The sequence below is a fragment of the Carica papaya genome, chromosome 9, assembly GCF_054855325.1.
Source record: "Carica papaya isolate Zhongbai chromosome 9, ASM5485532v1, whole genome shotgun sequence".
Lineage (NCBI taxonomy): Eukaryota > Viridiplantae > Streptophyta > Magnoliopsida > Brassicales > Caricaceae > Carica > Carica papaya.
Window position 1 is genome coordinate 11,678,652 of NC_142317.1, and position 20,419 is coordinate 11,699,070.

The window sequence follows — 20,419 nt, forward strand, 5'->3', positions numbered from 1 at the left end:
TATGTGCAAAATATTTGCAGATAGTATACATACCCTGAATCACATTTGGGTTGGCTTCAACATTCTGCTAGATGAGCGTGTAGACTTTGCCCTAGACCTTGGGTCTGGCCTAATTATGATTCTTCAGGCACTCTCTCACTTAATGTTGGGCACTCCCGCATATGCGACAGGTATTGTTGAGACGATAACAAAGTCAGTTCCTATGATCCTTGCCACAGTGCTGGCAAATCTTACCACGTCTTGCTATCGGAGTATGGGGAGGAGCTTGAGGTGAAGGCCTTGGTCTCTTGTTCTGCTGGTTTAGAGTAATAGGTGGTGGTTTGCGATGCAGAATTGTGGGCATGGAGTTAACTACCCATTGTTGAGGGAAAAATACAGATGTTTCTCTCGATTAGCTGTGCCTTGGCCAAGATTGTCAAATAAGTGTCAAGCTCAAATACATACAGCTACTGTCTAATCTCAGGACGAAGACCCCATTCAAACCTCATTGCCTTCCTACATTCATTTGTCATGCTCTCAGGGGAGTACTGACCTAACTCTATAAATTTTTGAGTATATTATGATATTGACAAATATCCTTGGACTTACTGCGCAAACTTTATTCCTTTTAGGTGTCGGAGATGTTCTGAAAGGTACTCAGCATTGAAGGCTACCAAAAATTGTTCTCAAGTAACTGGAGCGGGTAGAGTAACCTACTTGAGTTGCCACCAATGCCCTGCCTCACCTACGAGCATATACATGGCAAAGATAACCTTATGTTCAGGAATCACCTCAAGTGTCGCAAATGCCTTCTCTGTCTCTATTAACCGGTACTCAGCTTCCTCAAAAGTGGATGCCTTTGCAAAACTAGATGGGTTAAGTCTCTTATACCTCTTGATATAATCTGGGTCCATCGTAGTCAGAGTTGGGTCTTACTGGAGGGGAACTGGATTATACTAGGAAGGAATTGGGTGGCTCTGTGGCAGCACCGGATTGTATGGTGGAGGCACTAAATTATACCACAAAGGTGTCGGATGGTACTATGGAGGAACTTAGCTGTACCGTGGGGGTACTGGATCTTCTCGGTGTGGAGATGGTTCATATTATGGTAGGGGTGGAGGGGGATTAGGTAACTCCCTCATCTCTTTCCTAGCCTGCTAGGCAGAAATCAGTCTCTCAAGCATTTCGAAGAGCCACTCAACGTATTTTCTAAATGATCCCTCCTGGGCTCCTCTATTTAGTGGGGGCCTTCTTCTCCTCATGTTTCCTTACCTACATTACATGACAATAGTTGAGAATCTAATTGTATTAAATTTATTCTAACCTTATGTGTAAGGAACAGTTCGAAGAAATGCGACTTTAATACCAACTGTAAAAGCCCAAAACCCCTAGCAGGGATTTCAAATATTTTGGACCAATCATAATAATAATAATAATAATAATAATAATAATAATAATAATAGTAATAATAATAATAATACTGAATTCCTTTATTTAGCCAAAGAATTAATGGTTCAAAGATTACATTTCTTGTACATTTAGTTAAAACACCCAAATAGGGGCTATGGGAATGCTTCGGAACTTGCAACAAGAAAAACCACTAACAAGTAAATATTATTAACCTCTATTTGAAATTGACGAAGTGGCAAGAGGTAATTGTTTAGCTGGTCTCTTGCTGTTTAGAATCAAAGTATTAGTCATTCTGATCTGAAATGGTTAATAAGAAATTGGTGAACTATACTAGCTCAGCAAGGATATCAACGCCTTACCATTAATACAGAAAATCAAAGGATTGTAAAAAATATAAAATGACTAACATAGCATATTTTTAATAAAATCTATATTAGTGCATTCATTATCTGTTTCACTGAAGCGTTAGTATTTTCTTCCCTAATTAGTAATTTCTCAGATGTCATACATTAAGATAAAATCAGAATGACAATTTAATAATAGATAGCATACATTCCAATAGGCATGTAACATTCGATTCTTCACTCTTTGCCCAAAGTCGGGCTACTTACCATACTCATCTCTACTCTATCATTTTATTTTTCTCCACCGGTATTGCTAGAGGCCTAAAGAGATCTCTGCTACATGTGGATACATACACTTTTTTGTAAATCAATCTGCCATCCCCATACTCCATCTAGTAATGGGCACCACAACTAAAAACTATTTCAATACCCTGTCCAATATGAACAAAATTTGTAAACTTTAAACCCTGTCCGGTATAGGACTTCCTAGTCCTATACGACTGAGGGTAACGTCCACGGTAAGGTTCACCCTATGTACCAAGTCCGTACACTCTTTTTCATGATACCTGATAAGCCTTTTTACTCAACGACATTAGTTTATGCATGTATATTTTTCATTATTATCTAGCCCTCATTAATACACAAGACCCATACTTCAAAAATACAAAAAAGCAAAATTCGTGCTTTAAAATTTATTAAGGGATAAAATTGTTAAATAAAAGTGAATTAAAATATCATAATAGAATAAAAACACCACATATTGCTATAACATGAATAATAAAATAAAACGATAACTCAAGGTGGAATTTAACAAAGTAGAAAGTAAAAATGAAGTGCAATAAAGTACCCTTCTAGGAATCAAGGTGCATGATTAATGTATCAGTCTTAACAAAAGAAAAATGGGAACGAATTAGGCCAATTAAAAGGAAATAGGCTAGTATAAAATAAAGTAAAACAAATTAAAATGAGATAAAAATAAGCAATTAAAATCAAATAAAAATAGAGATAAAAATAATGTATAGGCAACACAAATAAGCTAGTAACGAACGTAAACAAATCAATTACTGGCTCCATCAACAACCCATATTTAATCAATTAAGGAATTGCAAAACTATTTAAAAATTTTCATTTATTATTAATTAAACTTTAATTTAACCGTGACAGAAGAAAATGTTGAGGGATTCTTTCTCTGAGTCAGTGTCTAGGACACTGCTTTTTTCACTACGGTTCGCGATAGTTCCCGATTATTGGATTTCTTGGGTTTCCTGGTAAAATTTGGAAATGCACATCAAAACGGCATAAAAATACATAAAGAATGGTGAAAAAGGCAAAAAAAAAAAAACTCACTAGAGGTCGGGTTAGGGTTCCAGCGCAGCGGCGCTGCTGAGCTCTGCCACCTAGTTCTCCTTCTCCGGCGCTTCTCCCTCTCGACCAAACCAATTCTGGCTGGTTCCTGATGGAAATTTATTTAAATCGTGGTTAAGGGGTATTTTTTGGAGAAGGTAGGGAAAAAATTTAACCTTACAAGGGATTTTCGTTCTCCGATGCGGCGGCTCAGCCAAGCTCCACTGTCCCTCTCTCGCGATTTGCGACTTCTCTCGGTTATCCTGCATTGAAAATGGTTTAGGCAGCTAAGGACGGAGAAATGAGAAGAACAAGAAAAAAATTTGACCTTATTGACACATTTTCGTGTTCCGATACAGTGGCGCGAGCGTCTCTCTAGTGGCTGAGCTCTCCTCCGACCACCCTTCTTCTTCTTCTCCGGTAACCCTGTGTCAGCTAGGGTTTAGGGCTGACTGAAGAGAGGTTTAAGAAAGGTTGTTCGATCAGGCTTATGCGGAGAATCGATCTGGGCCGTCTATTCTAGTTTGCGTGGGGCAACAGGTGTTTTTCGATCGGGCTTACTCAGAGAATTGATCTAGGCCATTTGGACGAGTGGGAGTGGACACGGGCTGCCTGATCTTTTTGGCGTACGAATTGCTAGCATAGGCTTCTCGTGTGGAGCCCAGTTGATGTGGTCACCACGTGGCGTGTAGCGATTCGGTGCGCTCCTGACTGGGCATCCACGTGGCTCATTTTTTTTTCTTTTTGCAAATTGACTCCTGTTTTTAATTTTTTTTCAAATGTACCTTTTTTTATTTACAGTTTGATCCTGATTTATGAAATTTGTTTTAAAAGTATCCAAAATGTATATATTTCTCTTAATAATAATTATTTTTTGCATCTTTTAAATTAAAAAAAAAACTTAATTATTATTATTATTATTATTATTTAAGAAAATCAAAATTTACTATTCCAAGACTAATTTCCGAACTCGTTATATTACATATTCATTACTAACCACCTTTTAATTTGTCTTTAATAATTAAAAGAAAAAAACTGTAAAAGTGGTATTTTTATATCACGTTTGAGCCAATGTATATATAAAAAAATACATGAATTTAACGGCTATTGGTCATTTTTTGAAGTTGTAATCATCCTTAATGAGTATCAGTCCATGATTAGGAATCTCATTTCATTAGTATATATGATAATTCAAGATTATAATTAAGTAGAAATCAATTATTTTATCTTTGGTAATAATAGCCTACTTTTTATATTATATCTAAATACCCTTCAACTTAAAAGAGATAAAAACTCTTTCCACCATAAATTCATTTTTATAAGAAACTTCTAGTAATTAATTTTTATATAATTAAAATTACTAAATAAATTTGTCAAAATTTGAAATTAAAAAAAAGGATAGTATAAAATAAGTTAATTCCATGCATTTTGTTTTCAACAAAAACATACATCTTGGATTATCTTTAGTTTGTATCTAAACCAAATATCCAAACCCAATTAGATCTTGGATGTTTCGGATAGATTATTATTATTAAGTTAATATATTTTCTAAAATATATTCATCAAATTATTTTGGCTTTTGTTTGGAAGTTACTTAAATTTTAATTTAAGAAAAAGATTTTAATTTTAATTTTTGTTTAAAATAAACTTGATATGATAATATGATGTACTAAAAAAATGCTGGCCTTAACTAGATAACTAGAGTAGAGCTAAGGGTAGGAAACTTCCTAGAAATACGACAAGAAAAGCCAGCTTTTACTTCCCAACAAGGCGACAAAACGTGAACCATTGCCCGCTTCCTCCGCTCACCGACGAACTCTCTCCTTTCCTTCCTATCCACCTCCTTCTACACCAGAATGAAGAACAGGTCTAGCTGAGACTGAACTCGTAGGTCTACGGTACGTTAAGTTTATTTTTCATGATTTCACCTCTTTATTTCGGATGGGCGGCGGTTCCCATGTTGGTTCTGAATTTGGATGATGTGGGTTTTAAACTGGATTTGCTTCTGAATTTGTGATCTCTGCAAATTTAGCTACATGCATTTTTTTTTTATTTACTCATGCTTGAATGTATTAAATTTGATGCCTTTTTTGGTTGAGTATTAAAAGGAGAATGATTTCACCTCACATTTTTTTCCTTAAAAAAATTTCGTTCATTTCTTACTGATTCATACTCAAACTTGAAACTGTTTGACTTTGGTGATGGATGCATAAGCATAAAGCTCCATTAGCCTTTTTGAATTAATAAAATCCACAATTGGAAGAGGATGTATGACATTCATTCCTTGGTCTGAATGTAAATTGGCGTCAGGTGTTTCTGCACCTACTTCGCCAACACAGTCAACCGGTATGCATATATCAGTTTTATTTGGCATATAACACGTTGAGTATTCAGATTTTTGAAAGGGTTTCATCTTTTTCAGCTGTGTTTTTAATCTCTTTGGAAGTTTTCTAGGAAAATTGCTAAATAAAGAGCTTCTATCAAGTATCAATATAGCTGGATTGGTCAATATGACTGCTATCTTATGCATTTGAAAGCAGTCTTCAGATGTCAATCGTCTGTACTAATAGACAAAATTGGTTGCTTGATAAGTTCTTTGCTTTATAATTCCTCGCTTTATTGACATTTGAGAAGCAAGTTTCTATAATTTCTGTTGCTTTTCAAGCATGCGATGGATTATGTTTTGAGATGCAATTCATGATGTCAACTTTGGTTCTCAGGCGTAAAGATATCCACTTCGTATAACTATGAACTGCTTTTGTTGGATGCTACAGAAAATCCATAAATTGTAGAATCTATGGGTGGTGGATCTTCAAAACGCTCAGTTTCACGACAAACTTCATCGGTAGGGTCTGCTTCATATACATGGAATCATCACAGCTATCAGCAGCCATATGGTCAACCAAGTCAAGGTTATGGACAACCCCAGCATTATGCACCTTTCCCTCAAGGCTATGGTGGTCAGGCTCCAGATATGAGAAGGAGGCTGGAGAGGAAGTATTCTAAAATAGATGATAACTATACTAGCCTGGAGCAGGTATAGTTGTTTCTATGGGAACAAATTGGTATTCATTGCAAAAGATCCAATATGCTCACTTTCATTTTCGCTGTTGAGAATTTCCTCATTGACAATGACCTTTGAAGGGTTTGATTACTTAGAAAGTTTTGTGCTGTGCTACTATTTGACATGAGAGAAATGGTTTTTGCATCAAAGAATTATGCAGCACGAGTTAAAAAACAAGGGCTTGAGTAATAAGAGTATGTTTTGATATATTTCTGTTGCTCCTGATGAATGCATGACAAATTCTGTCATGCCAATGACTAAATAACAATATCTTTTCTCACAACTATTTGTCCATTCAAGAAAGCACTCGTCTTTCCCTAATATTTCTGTTCCACCCTAGGTTACTGATGCTCTGGCACGTGCTGGCCTTGAGTCTTCTAATCTGATCGTTGGTATTGATTTCACAAAGAGCAATGAATGGACAGGTTTAATCTTGTTTGCTGCTTTTGAGTTCTGTGTTCAGTAATGGTGAAACTGAAACATATTTTACTTGGGTCTATATTAGGCACAAGGTCATTCAACAGAAAATGCCTACATCACATTGGAGATGATCAAAATCCCTATGAACAGGCAATATCCATTATTGGAAAAACATTGTCGTCCTTTGATGAAGATAACCTAATTCCTTGCTTTGGATTTGGAGATGGTATTTCTTAAAAAAAGGTTTTTCTTTACTCTTTGATTTCATCATCTTAACCATTAAATATAAAATTTGGTTTTACAAATTGGCAGCATCAACTCATGACCAAGAAGTGTTCAGTTTTTATCCAGATGAGAGGTTTTGTAATGGGTTTGAAGAGATTTTGAGACGATATAGAGAATTAGTTCCTCAACTACGGCTTGCTGGTTGCAATCTCATTTTTCTCTATATTTCTATATGGGTTGGGTTGGTTTCTACATTTATGAACCTCCTACTTTCTTTCCTTTTACCAGGGCCAACATCATTTGCTCCTATCATCGAAATGGCCATTACGATTGTTGAGCAAAGTCGTGGCCAGTACCATGTGTTACTGATTATAGCAGATGGGCAGGTGCTTTATCTCTACCTGTGTTTCATAATCAATTATGAAATCTTCTGATTTATTTTTAGAAATTTTGGTGGAGATCAATTACTTTTTCCTTTGTTTTTTGGTTTTTTGCGTTCTCTTATTTTCTTGCATGTTTCTGTTGCTGTATACAGGAAAACCCTAGATTATGATGTTTTATATTTGAATTCATAATATCAAAAGTTGGGTTGTTGTTTTGATTTTAGCCATTACTATATCTCATCCAGGGTGCCTTTTAGGAGCAAAGGCTATATCTCAGAATTTACTTAAATAACCACTAACTGAGCATTAAAGAGGTAACACATAAGTAATTACTACTGTTATTTGCATTGCAGACTAGCATCATAAGATTAGGAACATAGAGACTGCATCTATTGATGTCTGAGAAATATGATACAAATTAGAAAATAAAACTTCTGGCTAGAAGAATTCAAGATATTCGACAAAGCTTCCCAGTCAATAGCAAATTGTTTTGACTTTTCTGCAAGTTCACTTGAAGTTTCTAATGATTTAAATGATTTAAAATAACTCAGCTTAGTTTCCTAGCAGACTGAAGAGTAAGTAGTTAAAGCAGAACCAAGAAGTAAAAAAGAAATCTTACTAAAATAATGGAACTAAATGAACAGTAATAATAAAGGTAAATGCCAAAGTCCTGTATCAGTTTCTACATTCGAAGATAATGAAGGAATTTTAGGTATTAGGTGTAGAAACAGTACTCTATTAGGTCACCTAGCAGTATGTTTTTGGGTGCAAGAAGTGATCAGCAATAGCTGTTTCACACTGCTAGTATATTGTAAGGTTGCTTATGTTATATTGATAAAACTGGTGTTTGTCATAGGTGACAAGGAGTGTTGATACTGAACGTGGCCAACTAAGCCCACAGGAAAAAAACACTGTTGAAGCAATTGTAAAAGCTAGGTAAACTGTTTGTGCTGCTTCTTTGTGCTATACTTCTATTTTTTTTAAAAAAAATGTTTATGCTGCTTCTTTGTGTAGTGATATCTTTCTTTTCTGAATAACTCTCCGATTTGTTGTCCAAATACGCTTGTTAATTGCAGTCAGTACCCCTTGTCTATAATCTTAGTTGGGGTCGGAGATGGGCCATGGGACATGATGAAGGAATTTGATGATAACATCCCTGCTCGAGCATTTGATAATTTTCAGGTAAGATATAACAGGGAGGCATTCATCTCTGCTTCATCCTTATCTTTTGGCCTGTGGAGGTTCTTATCTTCTTTATCAGCGCTTAACTCAGTGCTTAACCCCCTTTTTGTTGTAGTTTGTAAATTTTTCAGAAATTATGTCAAAGAATATAGACAGGTCTAGAAAAGAAGCCGAGTTTGCTCTTGCAGCACTAATGGAAATACCTTCACAATATAAAGCAACACTAGAGCTGGGTATTTTGGGGTAACAACTTAAATCTCATAAGTGTGAGCTTCTACTATATTGACGTCGACAAAACTTTTACTTGTGTCTGTATTCCTTTCCTATTTCTAAATCAGTGCTTGTAGAGGGAAGGCTATTGACAGAGTTCCTCTTCCCCCTCCATGCTACACTACATCTTCTTTCACCTCTTCTAAATCTTCTCATATGAGTAGTTTTAGTCCTAGTGCCCCTTCTGGTAGACGTGAGAGAGTCGTCAGCACCGCACCGCCTGCAAGTTCTGCTTCTGACAATCATGTACTTAAAGTTTCCTCTTTCTGTGGAAATTGGCATTTCAAATTGCTCTTTCCTGATTAAAGAGCCTCAAGTTCTGGTCTAAAAATAATGAATACTTTTGATCTCTAATGTATTAAGCAAAATGATACAACCTTAGATTTTCTCTTGATGTGAACTTGACAGGTATGTCCTATTTGCCTTACCAGTCCAAAGGACATGGCTTTCGGGTGTGGGCATCAGGTATGTATATGTGCATTTTTTTTTTCTGCAACTTAGAGCATGGATTGGAAGAATGTAATGGGTTTATTGGTTTGCAGACTTGTTGTGACTGTGGACAAGATCTTCAGTTATGCCCTATTTGCCGAAGCCCCATTGGCACTAGAATAAAGCTCTATTAAATGGCACTTTCTTCTGTGAAACTGCTAATAGAACTTGAACTTCCTACAAGCCTCGTTCCGAGCATGGTTTGGTAATGACTACATGCAGTTTCAGATAGGGATACTCCTTAAAGTCTGTACATATCTCCTGTTTCTGATTGTTCATGCAGAAGTTCCATTATATTTAGTGTCAATTTCCTGTTTTATATGGTTTACTGTGGTTCATTTTTCTCTGCTCCCAAATGAAAAGGAAACATACTCGCTATTGGCTCTGGAAAATGGCATAGATCATAAGTGGCCTGGATTTGTAGCTTTCAAATGACATTGTTGGATATACTCACACCAGAAGCTGGCAATGTTATTTGAATATGTACATAACGTGAGATGAAATGAGTTTCCGTTATCCTCAAAGTGATGCCTGTTACTCGTGTACTCTTCTCGTGGAATGTTAAATGATCAAGGCCTGGTCCTTTATGAACATAACTAATTCCTTTTGAGTCTGTGATTCCTTTGTTTTTGTCAATAGGGGTGTGTATTTTGGCATTGTATTAACCAGGGAGCAAATTTTTGAAACTGTGAATAGCTTTAATACTTAACTATTTAATCAAGAACATAAATCCAGTAGATCAAATAAAATATCCAACTAAGAATATTCATGCCTAGACTAATAAACCATTCATACTAAAGAAATAATACTCATTGGTAAGTTGTGAAGAGTTTAATCATAAGTAATCTCTTGATTATCTCACTAAATAAGTGGAAGATTCATTAAATTATAAAATGTTATTTTGTCATAATATGGTGTCTTTAATACTAACAAAAAGTAACTAATTTAGTAATATTTAACATCCATAAAATTACCAAATAAATGTATCCAAGCTGAAACATTATAAGTATTACCTCGTTCCGGACTATCACAAGAAAATTTGCACTTTTTGTTTCTATCATTGTACTTGTATATAACTTAGAGTATTAACATAATGAATCAAAAAGTTTCTATAACCTATTGTTAAAACTAAAGAATTATTATTTTCATTAATAGCATTTAACCAATGGAACAATCACATCTTGGATCCACATTGAATGTTGGATTAATTGTTGAAGATAGAAGTACATCAAATTTATATAAAATTTTACCGTCAGTAGGTTCTAACCGTTGGGAAAATATGAGTTCTACTTGAAAATTTTTGAATGAGAATTTTCAGATGAGAAAATATTCATCATTGAATCTGTTACTGATGCTATTCACATGCACATAAAAGTTGGAAACTTTTTGATTTTATTAGGTTCAGGTTAGGTACATATGTTGTTTATCCTCTCTATGGTAGAGGATATTTTATTTATTGTTATCTTCAGTTGGGAAAGCAATTGCTTAAAATTTGATTAGCTAAGGTATCAGTAAAAACCCTGAATAAACTTGAAAATTTTCATGTATTATAAAACCAGAAATATCAATGGAATGGGCATATTAAGTGCAGTATTTTCATGAATTCCTGCAAAATTGTATGTCACACAAAGTTTCAATTCCTCCTCGTTCTTGTAGCAGTGCCTGCAGGTGGCATGTTTTTGGCTACTGACCGAATTTAAAGGAGCGAAGTCATATGTCTTGAATGCATGGTTTCGTAGTGAATGGCCTAAAACCAGTCGCAGCCATCTATAAAGAAGCATAGTTAGTACCACAAGTCATTGCATAACAGTTTCTCTCTCTGCTGCAAATGGCGGACAAAGCAGCAGATGTTATTATTGTGATCACTGTAATTACCTTGTCCCTGCATTTTTTCGGGTTTAGTCGAGCAGCTGGAGGATCCTTGGGAGGCGAGCAAGGAAGATGGCAGCTTCTCTTGAACAGCTCTGGAGTAGTGGCTGCACACATGGCATTGACTCATCACAATACTGTCCTTATGTTTGATCAAAACACAGAAGGCCAGTCTGGGTATCCACTTCGCCAGAGGTACAACAGGACAAGATGTGGAATCAGGCGCGAAGATTTAGATTGGTCATGTTATGCTCATTCAGTTGAATTCAATATCTTGGATAACAAAATTAGAGCTCTAAGGCTTGATACAGATCCCTGGTGCTCTTCCGGTTCTTTTCTGAGCAATGGAACTCTTGTTCAGACAGGTGGATACGGCAGGGGAGCTCATAGAATCAGATACTTCAGGCCTTGTGGCGATGCCCAGTGTGATTGGAAGCAATCAAGGAGATCATTGTCTGATGAACGTTGGTGTTCTTCCAATCAATTACTTCCCGAGAATGATCGAGTTATTGTAGTAGGTGGAAGGAGAGTGTTCACCTATGAATTTGTTCCTAAGCTGCCATCAAGTGACAAGCCTATGGATCTTCCCTTCCTGTATCAGACTTATGAGAAGGATGCTGGAGGGAATAATCTTTACCCGTTTCTTCATCTCTCGTCAGATGGAAATTTGTTCATTTTCGCCAACCGAGACTCCGTCCTTCTCAGTTATAGACGAGATAAGATTATCAAGACCTTTCCTAGGATTCCAGGAGGTGGTTCCAGAAACTATCCCAGCTCTGGTTCATCAGTAATTCTTCCTTTACATCACACAAACAGGTTCCAGAAAGTGGAAGTCATGATTTGTGGGGGTTCAGCTTCTGGAGCCTATACAGCTGCAGAGAACAATAGAAGATTCCTCAAGGGACTGATCTCCTGTGGGAGAATGGTGATCACAGGAAACAAGCACAAATGGAATATGGAAAACATGCCTGGACCCCGTGTTATGAGCGACATGCTGATCCTCCCAACTGGTCATATTCTGATCGTCAATGGTGCCAAAAATGGCTGTGCCGGGTGGAACAATGCAGCTAATGCTGCTCTTCAGCCCTACCTCTACAAGCCAAAGGCAAAATTGGGTCGGAGATTCTCAGTCCAAAAAGCCACTAGAATACCAAGAATGTATCACTCATCTGCTCTTCTTTTACCTGATGGGAGGGTACTAGTTGGTGGTAGCAACCCTAACCACAATTACACCTTCAGTAAAGTCTCTTATCCAACTGAACTCAGGTTACAAGCATTTGTTCCTCACTACATGGGTAAACAGTACCATGATTACAGACCAAGTAACGTGTCTGTAAACTACGGGAGGAACAGGGATGGAGTCCGGTACGGAGAGGCCTTTACAGTCAGGTTCAGGCTGGGGAGGAAGCCAAGCAATGAGGTGAAGTTCAGCGCTTATGCACCTCCATTTACAACGCACTCTGTTTCAATGAATCAGAGAATGCTGATGCTTAGGTGCAGAAGCATTGTAAGGGAACAAGATGGTTGGATAAGTGCAGTTGTGGAGTCTCCTCAATCCCCAAATGTAGCACCTTCTGGTTATTATTTGCTTACAGTGTTGAACGGGGCCATCCCTAGTCTATCTCAGTGGATCAGGCTCGTCCATGCTTGATCACTCTGTTTATATAATTATATTTCTTTTTTTGGTTCTCTCTCAAGAATAATATATTTATTGCATGTTAATGAAATGTATAAATAGAAATTGCTAAACAGGTTTCATGTCCTGCTAGCTGCCACGTCCAAGTTTGAAGATAAATCTTTCCAGTATTCTTATGCCACCATGCTGCATATCGAACAAATGAATATTTATGCAAAAAAAATATACTTTCAAATCACGTCATCTTTCTTTGTTTTCTTTTTCTTTTTTCAGTGAAGAAAAGTCTCAATTCTTCTGAATTCTTCCAGTTCAGTCTTTTCCACCAAATGGGTCTAGAAAAATTTTTTTCTCTCTCAGCATGTTTTCTCCATAATCATTTTGAAGAATTAACATTCAAAGATGCATCAGGAACTGGATTGGTAAACTCGGAAAACTTCTTTTATCTTTTTTGAACCGGCTTCCAGATTGCCTGGTATTGGCTACTTCTTAAAACTTCAGCTCGAGGCTTCTTTTGGTGTTTCTGATCGAAGACAACAGACTTGATCCTTCTTGAAGTTGTCTGTATAAATAGAAATGGGTAGGATCAGGGAGGGGTGTCTCTTTGTAAGGGGCAATACGATGCTGAGCGGAATTCCACAAAATGGCACTGTCGCTCCAGTGACAGCGGGTTCAGCTTTCCTAGGTGCAACTTCAACTGTTCCAAGCTCTCGCCATGTTTTCAGTCTTGGAGTTCTTAAGTCTCTGCTTATAATAGCATTTCACATGTTTGGTTAGGGAGAAACTGTGCGGAAAAGAAATGAGCATTCTGAGTTTTAAAGCATGAACATCGTTACTCTCTTCTAAGATTCATTTCTGTTTTATGGCATACATCCAAAATATTAAATTCACAAGCTGAAGCTAGGATGGGTATATTTTGGTTTTACAATTTATCTAATCCATTTCCATGCGGTGTTTCTTTGGAGTTTGATTCAAATTGCTTCTGCCCCTTGCAGGGAATGCAGGTTCCTGTCTCTCTTCAGATTTAAAATCTGGTGGATGATACCACGAGTAGGGAAATCCGGCAGTGAAATCCCCATGGAAACTCAAATGCTTCTTCTGGAAACAAAAGAAGACCCCGCCATTGGTGATGAGATGTCACCCAATGCGGACACTGAAAACATTTTCTTCATTCTTCTGTTGCCTGTGTTGGATGGGAAATTTAGGACATCTTTGTAAGGGACTCCTGCAAATGCGCTCCATGTAACACCTACCTAAAAAAAAAAAAACTTTTTAGGTATTTTATTTTATTTTATTTTTTATTAATAAATATAATTTTTTAATTATTTAATTTATTTATTTATATTTTGTTTTATTTTAATTTAATAAAAAATTGAGTAAATTAATAAATAATTAAATTAAAAATAATTGTGAGTAAAATGGGTGAAAATTTGAGTTTTATGAGTATTTTTTAAAGAAAAATCGAAAATCGAAAGTCAAAACGCAATTTAGAAAAATCGTGCCACGTCAAACGTTCAGTCAGCAGCTCCGACCAACCAGGACGCGCCAAGTGGCAGAGGTGTTGACGTGAGAGGCCACGCGGGGGGAGTCACGTGGGCGATCTGCGTGTGCGCAATTGAACGGCTGAGGTCCGTTGCCGTGCGCACGGACGGCCCAGAGTGAATCGCACAAGGACGGCTCAGATTAGATAGCGATGAACGGGCCAGATTCACTCTCTACTTAATCGCAATAGGACGGTCCAGATCAAACGCGATGGACGACCCAGATCAAAAGCGGATGATTATAAATAACCTTATCCGCACCCAAACCCTAACCCTAGCTGCCAGAACCCCTTGCCGAAGAAGACAACCCAGTCACCGGGGAGCCAACCGTCGCCACCTGCCGCCGCACCGGAACCCTTTCCGACCGCTAAAAAAGGTAAAAATTTTCCATTTTGCACGAAATTCAATTTTAAATCCACCCATGGCTAAATCGGAGTGAAAGAACTGGCCAATTGGTCGGAAAACACCGACGAAGCTCAGCGGCGCCGCCGCGGAGAATTTCACAAACCGCCTTCGATGAGGCCCTTCCCGATTTCCGTTTTGTAAATTTTTTCCACCGTTGTGATCACCGTTTTCTTCTCTACAGGTTGACCGAAGTAAAACACCCAACCACAAAGTGAGGCGGAGGAGCCGCCACATCGGAGAGCCCCGCCGCCGGTGAGTTTCGATTTTTCGTATTTTTTCGGCCCATTGAGGCACTTTAGCGTGTGTGCTCGCAGGAATCGAAGTAAAATCGACCGAATTCAGCTGAAAATGGCCGACCCGAGGTGGACTGCCGCCACGAGCAGCTACGCCGTCGCCGGAGCACGGCGGCTGGATTTCTGAAATTGGCCGAGAAGGCCCCTCGAACTAATTTTTTGGTTTATTTGGAACATTTGTAGGTACCATAAATGCGTTTCAGTTCTCAGAGAAAAATTCAAGGAACCCAGGGATTGCCTGTAGGCGTAGTAAACCATTTAGCTTTTTGGCATTAAATCAAGTAAGGACCCCTCACCCTATTTTCTATCATAGGTTTGAAGTTTGAATAAATAATAATACGGTATTTTGTACAAATTAAATAGATGTGCATAATTAATTACGGATTGCTAATAGAGCCCGAACCGGACATTGTTCTCTATTGATTTCTGTTGATTTATTTTACAGTCTAAAAGCATGATGGTATCTGATTTATCTATTTTTTAGTTTAAATGCATGTATTACTGCCTTACCTGACCACTGTTTAATTTTGAGATTTAAGATATGATTATATTACCGAACGCATGTTTATTTATTTATGTGATTATCTTTAATTTGGTAATGGAGACTAAGAGGAAACAGGAAAATGGTGTGATCAAATAAATAGATAAGATGACAGCCTCACTAGATATCCTAGGAGATTGTCGATGGACCGGATTCATAGGGAACCCTACTGTGAACGTTGTCTCATACCGGACGGGGTATGGGGACGGCCCACTTCACTCTCATACCGGACGGGGTCTAGGGACGGCCCTGTGATTGAGATTGTTAAGGGAAATGGTTCACGTGTAGCGGGGATACCCCTATGGATCCCCATGGATACTAGTAGACTGCTGAAACGAGAAATGGTTATGATTTAGTTTATTGTTAATGAATATGAATTTATGATATGTTCTATGGTGCTGATCGTGCATGAAGTTATGATCTGTATGATATTATTGCCTATATAGGTTATTCTCATAAATTCTACAATGGTAAGTGAAGAGTAAATGATTTTATGATTGGTAAACGAATTTGCTAAATTTAGTGCTCTATTAATTGTTTTAGTTTTCTATCAACATTTGCTTCTGTGCAGGTGATATAGTGTGATATCCTTATGGGCTAGTATAGCTCATCCTTTATATAACCATTTCAGATCAAGTGTACCTGGTTCTAGAGCCCGATCCGCAGAAAGATTGCGAGTATATGCTAGATACTTTCTATTTTCTATTACTTTTTGCATTTCTTGTGTTTCTTTTAGAGAATTCATTCCGTAATGTTTGTTTAGTACTTTTAAGTCATTGTATAAGAGAGGTAAACCTTAACCTTTTATTTCGTTTCCGCACTTAAATTATTATATATTTCCTTTTAGATTTCTGGGGTCGTTACACTCCAGTTCTGTGCTGAAAGTGGTTAGTTGGGGTTTTTGGTTGGTGGTTCTATGTAGAGAACCAGATTTCAAATTTCTTTTGGGCATTACTTGAGAAATTGTTTAGTTTCCATTGTTGATTTATTCAGGAGATGCCAATGTTCAAACCTCCCAAACGTTGGAAGTAGTTTTTACAAATTTAGGGGATAACCCATACGAGCTCATAAGGAATTCAATCAAGTTGGTTATATTTGGGATCTCAATCCTCTAATTCTTGTAAGTTCCTTATTTAAAGTTACAAGATGCAAGAGGATTTCTTTTTGGGTGTTTGTGTAGGATTCTGGAGGAGTATAAGGGTACTTTTTGTCATATCGATAACAAGGTGGTGACGAGCTCATTGTTGATACATATGTGCATACCATTTGATAATTTGATCAAGAAACTTTTCCGTGAAACAGGTACCTACACATTTGGACTGGTTTATCTGGTGCACTTGGGATGTTTTTTATAGGGAAGTAAATCCACAAGGAATCATAGATGGCCTTGAAAGGTACAATTAGATTGTCAACACTAGTTTTTAATTGATGATACTAGTTCAGGTCGCTGACCTTTTGTTCTTTTTGTTTCATTCCCCAGTTTCTCTAGAGGAGGTTGTGCACCAAAGTTTGTAATAATCGACGATGGATGGCAAGATGTGGTAAATGCATTTCGAAAAGAAGGTGAACCTTTTGCTGAAGGGACACAGTAAGTTTTTTTTATGAAATGTACTGATTGATTTCCTTTCAGAAGTACTGATTTAAATTAGTCATTCTCCTCATACTGATTTACATTGCTTACTACCTCAATGGATCAATAGGTTTGCATTCAGATTGGTAAACTTCAAGGAGAATGGTAAATTTAGGAGTTCAGGCTCAAATAACACATGTTCTGATCTTCATGAGCTTATTGATATCATCAAAAAGAAGTATGGAATAAAGTAAGGCATGTTATCTTTTATAATTTCATGGAGATTTATCTGTAGTTTTAATCTGGGAATAGTAAGAAAATTCTAAACTGATGCAGGTATGTCTACATGTGGCATGTTTTACCTGGTTATTGGGGAGGGGTTTTGCCACCATCTGAAATAATGAAGAAATACAACCCAAAGGTTATACATCCCATTCAGTCACCTGGTAACGTGGGGAATCTTAGAGATATTGCCATGGACAGCTTGGAGAAGTATGGAGTTGGCATCATTGACCCCAAGAAAATATCCAACTTCTTCAATGATTTCCATTGCTATCTAGCAAGCTGCGATGTTGATGGAGTGAAGGTAGATATTCAGAATGTGATAGAAACCTTAGGTTATGGATAGTGGACGGGTGGTTATGACTAAACAGTATATACAAGCACTTGAGCAGTTTGTTAGGAGGAACTTCAAAGAAAATAATGTGATATGCTCTATGAGTCACAACTTGGACTCAATTTAAATGTTTTCCTGATTTTCTTCCATCACAAAACATTACATGTATTCATATAAACCTTATCTAAGTGGTTATATGCTATCTGTAATACTCGGGCCCAAAATTTGGTTCGGGATTAATTTTAAAATTTAAAAAATGAATAAAAATATAATTTTAAAATTAATAAATTTTTATTTAATGTGAAATTAGGAAAAAAATAGGTTAAAGATGAAATTGAAAAAAAGTTTGGGAAAAATTGGTGAAAATTTGCTTTTGGATGGTGTTTTTGAAAGAAAAATCAGAAATTAGGGGTTAAAACGCAATTAAAAAAAATTGTGCCACGTAAGACCGCCTAATCAGCAGCCCCGACAAACTGGGGCAACGCTGCGTGACAAGGTATGCTGACTCAGTGCCATGCAGGAGGAACCGCTGGCAATCCACGTACCCTGCGATCGGACGGCCTGGAAGCGTTCCCGTGTGCATGGATGGTTCGGATCTGTTCCCTCCTTAGGTGTGATCAGAAGGTCGTGATTAAACGCGATGAACGGTCCAAATTCGTTTCTTTTTTAAACGCAATCGTACGATCGAGATTAAATTGTGATGAACGGTTTAGATTTATTTCCTCTTTAAACGTGATTGGATGGTCGAGATTAAACACGATGAACGACCCAGATTAATGCGAGACGGGTATAAATATCTCGCATCACATCGAACCCAAACCCTAGCTGCCAACCTCCCGTCGAAGAAGAATAACCAATCGCTGGAGAATGGAGCCGACCACTGCCCCCCGCCGCGCCGGAGCCACCTTCGACAGCCAAAAAAGGTAAAAATTCTCCTATCCGCTCAGAATTTGATTCCGAGCACTCCCATGGCTAAATCAGAATAAAAAGAAAGGCGAATGAGTAAAAAACTGCAGGCAAAGCTTGTCACCGCTGCCGCGGACAAAACCCAAAACCACCTCTGATAAGCCCGTTCCTGTTTCCCGTTTCGTGTGATTTTTCCACCATTTTATTTTCTACAGGTTGACCGAGAAAAAATACTCAGCCACGAAGGTGAGTCGATAGAGCCGTCGCATCAAAAAATTCCGATGCAGGTAGGTTTTTGTTTTATGACTTTTTTCGGCCAACCGAGGCCTCTAACGTGTTTTCTCGCAGGGATGGGTATAAAACTAACCGAAATCAATCAAAACTGGCTGAAAACGGCCAAGCTGAGGCAAACTGCCGTAGTGAGCGGCGGTGCCATCATTGTGGAATTCAGAAATTGACCCAAAAAGATTTTTAACACCAATTCTGGATTTTTTGGAGTATTTTTAGGTATATGAAGCGTGTTTTAATCTTCGCAAAAAAATTTAGGAAACCCGGGGACTGTTAGTAGGTGCAGCTAAAAGTTCGGTATTTTAGACATCGATTCGGGTAAGAATCCCTCACCTTATTTCCTGTTATAAAATTGAAGCTTAATAATCGATAATATAGTATTTTATATAACTTAGAAAATTTTGAAAATAATTACAGGTTACTAATGGAGCCGAAAACCGGTTAGTCATTTATTTGTTGTCATGTTTAACTAATGGTTAAATTTACAGCTTTAAATACATGATGATATACTGGAATGGTTAATTGATTCAATTGTGTTTCCTTGATATATATATTGTTTGTTTTACATGATTTATGGTTAACTTTGAAATTGGACATTAATATGCAAACGAAAAATTGATTAGTCATGTGAATTAATGAATGGTAGCCTCATTGGATATCCTAGGAGATGGTGGATGGACCAGGTACATAGAGAACCTTACCGTGAACGTTGCCTCATATCGGACGGGGTATTGAAGATTGGTATTTTTGTACACTCGTACCGGATGGGGTATGAGGATGGTCCGATTCACACTCATATCGGACGAGATATTGAGGGATGATATTTTTGGTACTCATACCAGATGGGGTATGGGAACGGCCGGTTAGTTGACAATATTGAATATTGGTTCACGTGTAGTGGGACATCCTTATGGGCCTCCAGGGATACTAGTAGGCAAATAAAAAGGAAAAGTGGTTGTTATCGCTCACTTGAAAATGAGATTGGAATATTATTTGAATTATTATATCTCTATAGGTTGATTTTGAAAATCTCGCAACAGTAAATATATGTAATAAATTATTTTTTCTTATGATAAATGAATTTATTTAAATCAAGAGTTCCATTAGTTGTTTTTATGATTTTTACCAACTTTTAGTTTCTGTATCGGTGAGTAGTGTGATATTCGTACTGGGTTAGTGTAGCTCACCCTTTCATTAAATATTTTAGATCAAGAGGAGTAAGACCCAAATCCCGATCAACAACAGCGTTGTGAATAGTTCACCACCCGGACTCCCTTCAAAAACTAGTGAAGGTCGTCTTAAAATGCTCAGCATATTGCATTTTATTTATTTCTTTTATTTTGTTTGTTCTTTTAGAATAGTCATTCCCGCAACACTATTGAGCATTCTAAATAATTGTATAAGAAGTGTAAACCCTAAACTCTATTGTTTCGCTTCTGTATTTAATTCATAACTTTATTTTCTTTTAAGTTCCGGGCCTTTAGATTATCAGTTCACTGAAGACTACAGTGACAAGGAAATCCAGCATTTCACACCTTACATGTTTCTTCTGATTCTTTTAACAATCTTTTTTTAGGGGAATTTGCAGTTCCATATTGAGATATGTTTCATGTAAGGTTCTTCCCTTTGCACCGGGGATTAGACTGA

The 20,419-nt window shown here is 37.3% G+C and overlaps 1 protein-coding gene and 2 pseudogenes across 4 annotated transcripts; all 3 read left to right on the top strand.

The window, feature by feature from the left end:
• Positions 1 to 4,778: 4,778 nt before the first annotated feature.
• Positions 4,779 to 9,634, top strand: LOC110822967 (E3 ubiquitin-protein ligase RGLG2-like). Of its 4 annotated transcripts, none has more exons than XM_022053196.2 (12): positions 4,780 to 4,975; positions 5,798 to 6,114; positions 6,482 to 6,566; positions 6,647 to 6,787; positions 6,874 to 6,987; positions 7,075 to 7,172; positions 8,026 to 8,105; positions 8,246 to 8,351; positions 8,467 to 8,594; positions 8,690 to 8,867; positions 9,030 to 9,086; positions 9,164 to 9,634. In XM_022053196.2, the coding sequence occupies exons 2-12, from the start codon at positions 5,875 to 5,877 to the stop codon at positions 9,242 to 9,244; spliced, it is 1,308 nt and encodes a 435-aa protein (XP_021908888.1). In that variant the 5' UTR covers positions 4,780 to 4,975; positions 5,798 to 5,874; the 3' UTR covers positions 9,245 to 9,634. The 4 variants fall into 4 exon arrangements, with proteins under 4 accessions (XP_021908889.1, XP_021908890.1, XP_021908888.1 ...); XM_022053195.2 differs by having other exon boundaries at positions 4,782 to 4,975; positions 5,852 to 6,114; XM_022053197.2 differs by lacking the exon at positions 8,690 to 8,867 and having other exon boundaries at positions 4,779 to 4,975; positions 5,852 to 6,114.
• A 1,014-nt stretch (positions 9,635 to 10,648) lies between these two features.
• On the top strand, positions 10,649 to 12,853 carry LOC110822927 (aldehyde oxidase GLOX pseudogene; annotated as a pseudogene).
• A 380-nt stretch (positions 12,854 to 13,233) lies between these two features.
• Positions 13,234 to 20,419, top strand: LOC148239859 (putative galactinol--sucrose galactosyltransferase 2; annotated as a pseudogene).

What these genes read in the sequence shown, in the direction of transcription:
- LOC110822967 (XM_022053196.2), top strand. Translation starts at nt 5,875, where the DNA reads ATGGGTGGTGGATCTTCAAAACGCTCAGTTTCACGACAAACTTCATCG. An exon ending in ACTATACTAGCCTGGAGCAG is followed by an intron (nt 6,115 to 6,481) that starts GTATAGTTGTTT and finishes GTTCCACCCTAG; the next exon opens with GTTACTGATGCTCTGGCACG. An exon ending in GTTCTGCTTCTGACAATCAT is followed by an intron (nt 8,868 to 9,029) that starts GTACTTAAAGTT and finishes TGAACTTGACAG; the next exon opens with GTATGTCCTATTTGCCTTAC.